Here is a 10,354-nt window from a genome sequence, read left to right as displayed (position 1 = left end):
CAGGGTGACCCCAGGAGCCTTGGAAGCCCCTGGCTTCACCCCACCCTGCTCTGTGCCTTGGGACCCCTGCCCTCTCTCTGGCCCCAGAATTCTGCTCAGGGAGTGATGTTTGCTGGAGAGACTGATGATGCTGGGCCGAGGAGGGACTCTGTGAAGCTGCGGGACTGGAAGTGAGGGCTGCAGATAGCCGGTTGTTCCAGGGACGGTGGGGATGGGGGGGGGGGGGGTGGGGGGGCCCCCCGGGGCGGGGGGGGGGAAGGGGGGTAGGGGAGATCCAGCCCTCATGGTGGGTCCGAGGGCCGCTGTGGCCTCATCAGATTCCTTGACTCCTGCTGTCGTGCTCCTGAGCATTTCCTGAGTATTTGTGTGGAACAGGAGGAAGACACAGATGCTGTGTGGACCTCATGGGAGAAAGCAAGAGGCCAAGATGGCCAGAGCCATGGTGGGGGGCTGAGGACCCTAGTGTGGGGGGCTGAGGACCCTGGCGTGGGGGCTGAGGACCCTGGCGTGGGGGCTTGAGTCAGTGTTCTGAGACAGCTTGGGGGGCCAGGCTCAAAGAGCACATGCATGAGAGGGGACTGGGGGTCCCAGGGACAGCCAGACGCAGGCCTGACTCTGCTGGCCACCAGCCGTGTGTCATAAAGGCTGAGCTGGGGGCTGAGGGGCTGGGTGGGGTGGCCCCTGGCCGCACTGGACAAGCAGATGCATGGATGCAGGTGGACCAGCAGAGGAGCGAGGCAGGTCTTTATTGGAGAATCTGGCACAGACGCACAGACGCACAGACACACAGACACACAGGCGACGGTCCCTGGAAACAGCCCAGGGCCCGGAACAGCCAGCATAGGCCCAGGCGTTTGTCCGCAAGGGCAGGTGGCCCCTCTCGGTGTCAATAGTGGCACCATCTTTCCTGCCTATGCTGCCTCGGGGCCTCTGGGAGAAAACCCAGCCCTCAGGGGATTCCAAGGGCCGGCTGAGGAGGCTGACGGAGGCTCCCAAGCCCACCCGGCTGTGCCCCTCCCTCACGCTTGCCTTTCTTCCTACTGGCTGGGCTGTGAGCTCCAGGCCACGGGAACAGGTGCAGGGACCCCCACCTGGGCTGAGTGGGCACCACTCTCTGGGGTTTGGTCAGCGTCCGCCTAAGCGCCAGGCTCCAGCAGAAGGGCCCCGGCGGACAGTATGGGAAGGGGTGAGGCTGCCATGTCTAGGGGCTCCTGTGCAGCCCAGAAAGGATGCTGGAGGAGAAAGGGGAGGACGGGGTGGGGGCTGGGGGCTGGGAGGAGGGGACGGAGCTGCAGGGAAGGCCTTGCCCCGCCATGTGGCTCTCCAGTCACTTCTCCCGCAGGAACAGGGACCCAGGAGGAGGCAGGAGCGGGCTCAGGCCTGTGCCTCCAGGGCACGCACGTGCACGCTGGGCAGGCAGAACCAGGACGGCGGCAGCTCCTTACTCCTACTGTCCTCGTGGAAGCGGATGTGGAGGAAGAAGTCGCCCGTGTAGAGGAAGAGGAGGGCCCCCAGGCAGGCTGACTGGCCCAACGGCTGCACCTGAGGTGGAAGGGGAAGAGGCGTCGGTCCAGGCCAACAAAGCCACCGGGAGACCCCTGACCCTGCCTGGACGTGGGGGCAATGGAGGGGGCGGGGGGGGCCCCAGGCCTTGCTCCCATACCCCCTCCAGGGCTTCCCTGCTGTGCTGCCCCAGCAAGTTGCTGCCCCTCTCTGAGCCTCAGCTTCCGTCTTTGGACACAGCTCACAGCACTTCCCTCCCTGGGCTGCCTCGGGGTTCAGGTAGTGTGGGGAGCAGCTGGGGTGAAGGCACCATTTCAGCAGGGGAGTGGAGCATGAGGGCGGTGCCATGCGAGGCTGGAGGAGGGGGCCAGGGCGAGCGCTGTGACTTTATCAGTCCCTCTGGGACCCACCGCAGTCACCGCTGGGCAGGGAGGAGCTGACCACGTGGGGCGGGGCGACTGCCATAGCAACACAGCGGGATCTAAGGCCTTCCTAGGCCCCCTCCGCTCACCTTATCTTCTCAGCAACCTTCAGGGGGTGGCCTCACCATCCTGGTTTCCCTCCCAGGCCTCGGATACAGAGAAACGCACTTGTCTGAGGTCTCTCCACGAGTCGAGTAGACGACGGTCCGCCCAGAGAAGCCCCAGTGTCTGCCCACCCCTAGGTCCACCGCCTGGGGGAGGAGTGGGGGTGGTGGGGCGCTCCCAGACCACGTACCGCGTCGAGGTAGAAGGTGCTGGAGCCCACGAAGGAGACAGCGTTGTGCAGGTCATAGTTGTGCACGCCGTTCTGGTGGTCCTGGAAGGGGACCACGGTGAGGGCAAAGGGCCCCACGCTGCGTGGGCTCCGGTTGGTCAGTCGCACCTCCAGGCGGACGGGGTCACCTACGCGGCAGGTTGCCGCCTCGCAGTCACAAGGCTGTCCGTCCACCAGCACATCTGCAAGGGACATGGGACAGAGACTGTCAGGGGTACCACCTAGCTGGCCCCTGACTAATCCATCCACTGCCTGTTCATTCATTCATTCATTCACTCCTTTTCCTTCACCCACCAAGGCTGCCGCCCCATCTGCCAGGCTGGGTGCTGGGACACAGATATGTGGCCCAGTCCCTGCTCTTCTGATGTGCAGGCTGGCAGGGACTGGCGCGGGGGCCAGAGCTGTAACCCAGAGGGTCTGTGCCACACCAGCGAGGCCACAGGGGCCCCAAGGTCATTTGGGAGCCCGGAGGACCTCCTAGATGCTCCTGTCTGGAAGGGCTGAGCTCTGCCCATGGTCCCCAGGGGCTCCTGCAGGCGGAGGAAAGCCAGGTGAGAGACTCAGCAACTGGAGGGGGCGGGGGAGGGAGCGTGGAAGGGGCCGTGCACCAGGCCCAGGTCGACGAGCCAGCAGGCACCTGGCTGGGCCCCTGCCACACAAACTCCTATTGAGTCACGTGCAGAATGACCTGCCCAGATTGCCCCAGTGAGGGCTGGGGCCACCCTGGGGGCACTGTGGAGGTGGCAGGACACTAGCTGGGGAAAGGTCTGGGCGTCACGGAGAGGATGAGAGCCTTTCAGGCAGGGAATAAGGGGGGAGCGGGGCCGGGGAGCCTGGGGGCAGGCAGACTGGAAAGGGCCGTGCCACGACTCCCACTCCTCAGACCACCAGAACATCCCAGCAGGATGGCGGGGCGGGGGTGGTCTGGGGACCTGCTTGGAGGCACAGGTGGGAGGCACAGTCTCGGATTTGGGAGTGACGAATGTCCTTGAAAGAGGCAGAAGAGGAGAAAACAGACTCAGAGGAGAGCCCACGTGAAGATAGAGGCAGGGTTGGAGCGATGCAGACACAGCCCAGGAAGCTGGAAGAGGCAGAAAGGATCCTCCCCCAGCGCCTCCGGAGGGAGCACAGCCCTGCCGACACCTTGAACTTGGACTTCTGGCCTTCAGAACCGAGAGAGTAAATTCCTGTTGTCTTAAGGGCCCCCATCTGTGGTCATTTGTTACGGCAGCCCTGGATGCGGACGTGGTCAGTGTGCATCTCTTCAGCTGACGCTGCCGGAGCAAATCCAGGGCTGGGCTGAGTGTGTGTGAGAGTGTCGTGTGCAGAGAGAGAACATATTGGGAACGAGAGACGGGGAGAGGCCGGGGGCAAGAGCACCCAGCGCCCTGGGCTCTGCGGGAAGCTAGGGGGTGGGCTAGGGGGTAGCTGCAGGTCAGAGGACCACCCGCCAAGTTCCCCACCAAGCCCACTTTTCCGGGGAAGCCTTCTGAGGTCAAGCCTCTCCCGACATTTTGTTTCTTTAAAGCCATAAACTGTTACAACACATTATAAAAAAATTTGGAAAGTTTATAGAAGTAAAAATAATTTTTTAAAAAATCCTACATAATTCTAGCCCCCTCCCCCAGCAACCACTCTTAGCATTATGGCGAATATTTCCTCATCTTTCTCCATCGTTATTTACTAATGTGGCTGTGGGAGCTGACGCATGGTTTTGCGTTCTGCTCTCTGGGACCCTGAGAACATACGCATGTCCTACGTGTGGACGTTTTTGTGAGGACGTTTTCAAAGTCTGCAGAAGTTTCCATTAAAGGAATAAATTATAATTTATTGACTCAACCCTTCTTAGATTGTGTCCACTTTTTCAGTATATAAATACCTCTGATGTACACTTTTTACATCGAGCTCTGTCTGGATTCCTAGGATACCCTCTCAGGAATGGAATTATTGGGACAAAAGTAAAAAGATTTCTGAGAGTGGCTGATACCAGGGCAGACTGCCCTCCAGGAAGGCTCCAGGGCCTGCGCCTTGTGCTGTCCCTACCTTCCCCAGGTGGAGAAGCCACCCCATGCTCCAACCCCACCCCGGTGCACATCTGGCCAGACCAGCTCCCACCCCATCTAGGGGCAGAGCCTCCACTGGGGAGGGTTGTGTGGGAGCTGGGAGAGGCTGCAGAGATCACTGGCTGGCAATCATTCATTCCAACATTCACCGCCATGCCCCTCAACCCCTGCTAGCACCTGTGGCCAAGGTGATGAGAAGCACAGAGACGCACAAGTCCTAATGTTGAGACAGTTCACGATCCAGTGAAACAAAGAGAGGTAAGCAAGAGTCCAGCCATGCTGACGCTGCAGTGACAGAGTAAAGGTGTGTGTGGAGGGGTGCCTCCTATGGGGCCCAGAGGAGAGGCCCTTCACTCAATGTAGGCGTAGGATGGCATCAGAGTGGGCTTCCTGGAGGAGAGGACACCTTTCTCTTTCCCAACATATGTTTTTAAGGCCATGATTTGCCCTCAAATCCCTGCTTTTACTGCATCCTACACTTTGGGATGTGCAAGGACACCTGAGCCGAGTCTGGCCAGGCTGGGATGACCTTGAGGGTGCCGGGTCTCCACCCACTTATCCGCCACACACATAAAGTACTTCCCAGGGTGCCTGACACACAGCAGGTGGGCACAGAGACTGGCTCTTGTTCCTCCTGGCTGCTCTGTTTTGCACAGGAGCTGAGACTCAGCTCAGGTGTCCTTGCACATCCCAAAGCGGAGGATGCAGTAAAAGCAGGGATTTGAGGGACCTAAGCCTGGCCTTTTCTATTTGTGTTACCTGAGGCACATCACCACTCTCCTGAGCCTCAGCTTCCTCTTCTGTAAAATGGAGCTGATACCACCACTAACAGTGTAATGAGATAACATAACCGTGTGCTGCACGGCCCTGTGGGCCACAGTGTGTGAGAGGTGTGAGTTCTTGTTCTGGAAACGTCTCTCTAGAGGGTCCTCATCCCAGCATCATCCCTGCCCCCATCCCAGCAAACGGCGAACATCTGAGGGACTTGCTTCTTGAGGTCCAGAGCTGGCAGGACGGTGGCTTCCGTCTGGGGGCTCTCTTTCCTGTCTGAGAAGTGGGGATGATGACAGTGCCAGTCAGTCTGAAGTCCCTCTCCCCGCTCAGGTGGGCCTCAGTAATGTTTGCTGAACAGTGAACCCAGCCAGGCGTAGTCTGAACCTCTCGAATCAAATGGGAGAACGGAGAGAGCAGGTGTCAGGGCGCCACGGCTGCTGGTTCCATTAAGGGAAAGATATGATTATGTGCAAATCAGTGAAGGGTAGCTGGCTCATTACGTCTCTGTTCTTTTTTTCCCTTGTAGAGAATTGCACGGCTGCTAGGGCAGCTGAGGACTGGCCTCTGGCTCCTCTGCAGAGCTGCCCCCAGCCTGCCTGGCAGTGCCCTTTTTAACCCTTCCCTGGCCCCCAGCTCTGCCTGGCCCTCCAGGGCAATGCGAAGGGGGAGACGAGACCGTGAACACAGCTCCTGGTGAGAATCTTTCCTTGGCACTCTCTCTAGAAGGAGGGGGTGCTTGTGGTCTCAAGGTCAGGCCAGGGTGGCAGGGGGCGTGGACGGAGCCAGCCCCTGGCTCAACAGGAGGCTAGGCTGGGGTCTCAGCTTTGCCCCGACTCTTCATCCTGGGGGAGGCCCTTTGCCAACCTGAGTCCCCTTTACCACGTCTGCAAAACTGGGACACTGATCCCGGCTCCACAGGCTGGGGGGTGGGTGGGTAGGGTGAAGCCCAGGGAGGGGACAGAGGACCCAGCCAAGGTTCCTGCCCTGCTCTGGGGTGAGGCTGCCCTCACGGCCCCGGGGGCTGGCTCTCACTCACAATGTGACCACTTGCTCCCTTGCCGGCATTCCCCGGGAGAAGGGGGCACCCTCTAGAGGGGCGGGATCCACCTGTCTTGCTCCCTGCTGTCCCCAGGGTGACCAACTGTCGGTCTGCTGGGATGCTCCAGGTTTTAGTACTCAAAGTCCCGCATCCCAGGACACCCTCAGTGCCAGCAAACTGGGACAGTTGGTCACACTACCCCAGTGCCTGGCGCCCACAGTAACTGCCCGCCACATTAAAGATTGTCTGTGCCCCACAAGCAGCTGTTTCCTTCTCCCTGTGGCTCCAGCACCTCAGGTCCAGGTCTGAGGGCACCAAACCTCCCATCACACCCCAACCTCCCCACAGTGCTGGAGGGAGACAGCAGGGCAGAGCTGAGGCCTGGCTTTCTCCAGGGGCATGGCATGCTTCCTGAATTGAAGGCTGGCTGGCCACTCCTGGGACCCCCGGGTGCTGTTTAAGAAACGTGGTGGAAACGACTCTAATGATAATCGTGTCGATGATGATGATGATGGCTGTGCTCAGGGGGGTCTGTCGCCACTAATGCCCTAGCGCATCCCTTGCTGTAATTAATTCGCTTCTCTGACCCTGGACCAGGGCAGCTGTGTCCCATGCCGGGGAGGAGGGTGCCATTCTCACACGGCAGCCCCGCTGAGCAAGGCTCTAGGGAGAAGCCTGGGCTGGCCACCAGTGACTCACAGAACCTACTAGGAAGGAGCGAGGAAGAAATCATTAAAAATCTCTCAGAGGCAAGCTGTTTCGGAACAGTTTCTAAATTGCCTGGAGGAATAAGAACCGCGTGCTAAATCTCGGGCCTGGCTGGGAGTTCAGCCTGCCCCCACCACACGAAGGGCTCAGCTCCACGTCTGGGCTTCCCAGCTCGAGTTTCCGTCCATGATCCTGGGGCAGCCCCTCCACCCTCAGATGGGGAAGGCGGGTGCCTCGTCTGCTCCATCACAGCAGGGCGGGCACCAGACCATGGACCCCGTGAGATGGTGGGCTAGCACCCTCTCTGCGTCCGCAGCCAACTGACCAGCCAGCCCCCAGGGAGATGGGTGTGGACGCCAGTCCATGAGTGTGTCCCATGCAGCAGGCAGGTCCCCCCCTCAGCTATGCCTCACAAGCACCCAGGCGGCCTCCCCTGGGGTGCGGGTTGGGGCTCATCAGGACCCTCACAGAAGCTCCAGGTCTGATGACCCAGTGTGTGGGCTCTAGTTTTTCCCCTTGGCCTCCAGGCTGGCCTCTGTCACCCCCAATCTCCTGGTGGTGGTGACCGCCCCCTCCCCATCTCCAGGCTGGGGCTGAGTGGGGATTCCTGCCGTTTGAATCATTTCTCCCTGACTCACCACCCCTTGCCCTCTCTGAGCCTGTTTCCTCACCTTTAGATGGGAGGACAGTAGCCCCCAGTTCACAGGGTTTTGGGAGAACTGGAAACATGTAAGGAGAGTGAGGGGCGGTGCACAGGGCGTCAGCAGGGGAGGCCTGATCATAGGCCCATCTCCCGGCTTCCACCCTCCGTGGGGAGTGGAATATCCACAGGGCGGGGCAGGTCCCTGACACCAGCTCTAGTCCCCGCCACCAGTGGGGACCCTGCATCTATACAACTCCTCCAGGGCCCTTCCTCACCAGCCAGGATGGCTGTGAATGCTGAGCGGGGAAATGAGGCTTCGAGAGCGAGGGGCTGGACGCCATGGAGAGGAGACACAGCAGAGACGAGGCCTTTCAGCCTCTCTGGGGCCACACGGAGCCTGCAGGTGGGCCACGCTGCTGAGACCTGGAACGTCCCAGGCTCAGGGAAGAGGCGCCCGGGGAGGGGGAGTGAAAGGGGGGTCCCAAGCTGGAATCCCATCTCCTGAACCCCAGAGGGCAATCCGAGGACCCCATGAAGTGGCCCACCTGTCCTTCCTCTCTTTGAGCTGCTCCCCTGAGCCAACAACAGGTGCCGGGGGAGCCGTGCACAGAGGACCTTGACCTGGGGGCCGCTCAGGGAGTGGTGGGCGGGAGATAGAATGCCCGTCCTGTGAAGGTCAAAGCGTGCCCCTGAAACACTTCTGGAACTCCAGTTTGCCTTACCACCAGAGAGGGTGGTGTGGTAGACAGAAAACACCCCCAAAGATGTCTATGTTCTAACCCTGGAACCCACGGAACACGTCCCCTCATGAGGTAGAAGGGACTGCACAGGTGTGACGAAGTTACGGACCTCAGGACGGGGAGACGACGCTGGAGTATCCGAGTGGGCCTGACGTCATCACAAAGGTCCTCGTAAGGGATGGGGGGGGGGGGCAGGAGAGAGATCCAGGAAGGCCACGGGACCACAGAAGCAGGGGGGCTGGAAGGGGCTGTGCTGCTGGCTTTGAAGACAGAGGACGGGGCCAAGGGTGCGAGCGCCTTCAGAGCTGAGATGGCAGGAAACGGGGTTTCCCCTGGCCCCCGGGAGGAATGCGGCCTCTGCCACTCAGGACTCTGGCCTCCAGAGCTGTGAGGTCATAGGCTGGGTTGTTCTAAGCCACCGTGTTGCGCTCGCTTGTTAGAGCAGCTGAGGAACCCAACACAGAGGCGCCCGGGAAACTCGGCACAGCGCCACCTCCCAGGCCCCGAGAGGAGACCCAGCCCGGGCGGTGGGCAGAGCCTGGCCTGCAGTGAGACGGGCGTGGTCTGGACCCTGCCTCATCACCGAGCCTCGGTTTCCTCATCTGGAAAGTTGGCAACTGTCAAATCCTCTGTGAAAAGTGCTCTCTCTCGAAGGTTCCTTTCTGCCCGCCCTCAGGCTCCAGCCTCTGACATCCTGCGGTCCCAGGCTGAGACCACAGCACTCATCGTCTGCGAGCATCCACTGAGCACCCAGGACGCCGCCCTGCCCTGAAGCAGCTCCGGGGGGCACGAGGTGCTTGGGGCCTCAGAGATGCCCCGCGCCGGGTGCAGGCTCCTCTGGGCAACCCCGACATCTCGGCTGGGGTGTCTAAGGGGGTCTCACCCTTAACTTGGCTGAAACGAAGCTCTTCTACTTTTGCCCTCAAACCCCTCCTCCCCAGTTCTTGCCACACCACAGCAGGCCCAGCCCACAGGGGCCCAGCCTCGCACCTGGAGGTCACACAGAGGCCGCCCCACCTGGGCACCCACACCCAGCACATCGGCACGCCCGGCAGTCAGACAGGCCGTTCCCTTCTCCGCCCCACTGGCCCTACCCCAGCCCAGGCCAGCTTCCTAGCGGGGCCCCCTGCCTCCACACTTCCCACACAACAGCCAGAGCAGCAGTGCAAAGATGCTGTTCCGTCTTGTCACTTCCTTGCTTGTCCCTTGCCCGGCCCATGGCTTCTCTCTACACTCAGAATAAAAGGGAGTTTCGATCAAGTTACAGCCCCTGGCCCTGGTCTCCAGGGTCCTGAGCCGGGTTCCCCTCCACTCCCTGCACCCTGACATACTGCCTCCTCCCTGTTCCTCCAGCACGCCCAGCTCATCCCTGCCCCAGGGGCTTTGCACCTGCTGTTCTCACCACTGTGGCCCTCCCGCAGAGAGGCCGTCCCTGACCACACAGTGAAGAGCCTTCCTGTCCCTCGTCCACACTCTCCATTTGCCCACGGCCTCAACATCTTATCTAAAGTTCTCTTGTTTCCCCGTCTATTGAACGATCTGTGTCCCTCCTTCCCGGGAAGCTCCAGGAGAACTGGCACTTGCCCGTGTCCCCAGTACCCAGGCCAGGTAGACACTCCTATTTCACGTTTGTGGAAAGAATGAATGAGTGAACGAGTGGGCTTTGGGGCTGGGGTGCCTGGACTTGAATCACAGCCGTGTTCTGCCCCCTTCGGGCCCCCGTCCCTCCATCTGTAACTCAGAGGACTGGCCCACAGCCCTCAAGTCCCCACAGAGAGGACGTGAGGACCAACCTCCCACCTCCTGGCTCTGGGTCGCCGCCTCGCACGCAGACCCAGCTTCCTCCCGTGGAGGAGTTTATTTCTGCAGGAGAGTCTCGAGTTGTAAGAAATCTCCTGGGAGCGGATTAGTCTCTCCCTCAAAGCATTAAATCGGGCCACGGTCCATCTTCTCCCTCCCGCCCCCGGCCCTGCTTTCCTTCCCTTTTAATACCGGCCAGAGTCACGGACTTAATCTTGTCTGGCCCAGAATTCCTCCTGAAACCGCTGCCACGTTTATGCCACGGCACGTCTACAGGCTCTGGCAGGAACACATGCTATAAATAGAAGCCGAGATGAGGGAAGGGCCC

At 60.5% G+C, this 10,354-nt stretch overlaps 1 protein-coding gene across 5 annotated transcripts in view; it reads right to left on the bottom strand.

Moving 5' to 3' along the window:
* Positions 1-749: 749 nt before the first annotated feature.
* TRAPPC9 (trafficking protein particle complex subunit 9) overlaps positions 750-10,354 on the bottom strand; it is a 622,060-nt gene continuing 612,455 nt past the window's right edge. For all 5 annotated transcript variants that reach the window (XM_046642579.1, XM_046642581.1, XM_046642580.1 and 2 more), the window contains 2 exons: positions 2,221-2,441; positions 750-1,542 (listed from right to left, as the gene is read on the bottom strand). In XM_046642579.1, the coding sequence (XP_046498535.1) occupies positions 1,375-1,542; positions 2,221-2,441 (389 nt within the window). In that variant the 3' untranslated portion in view covers positions 750-1,374. The remainder of the gene's footprint in view (positions 1,543-2,220; positions 2,442-10,354) is intronic.

Source organism: Equus quagga, chromosome 16 (assembly GCF_021613505.1).
Source record: "Equus quagga isolate Etosha38 chromosome 16, UCLA_HA_Equagga_1.0, whole genome shotgun sequence".
Taxonomy (NCBI): Eukaryota; Metazoa; Chordata; class Mammalia; order Perissodactyla; family Equidae; genus Equus; species Equus quagga.
Note: the sequence above shows the minus strand (reverse complement) of the source record. Positions and strands in the feature narration are given on the sequence as shown.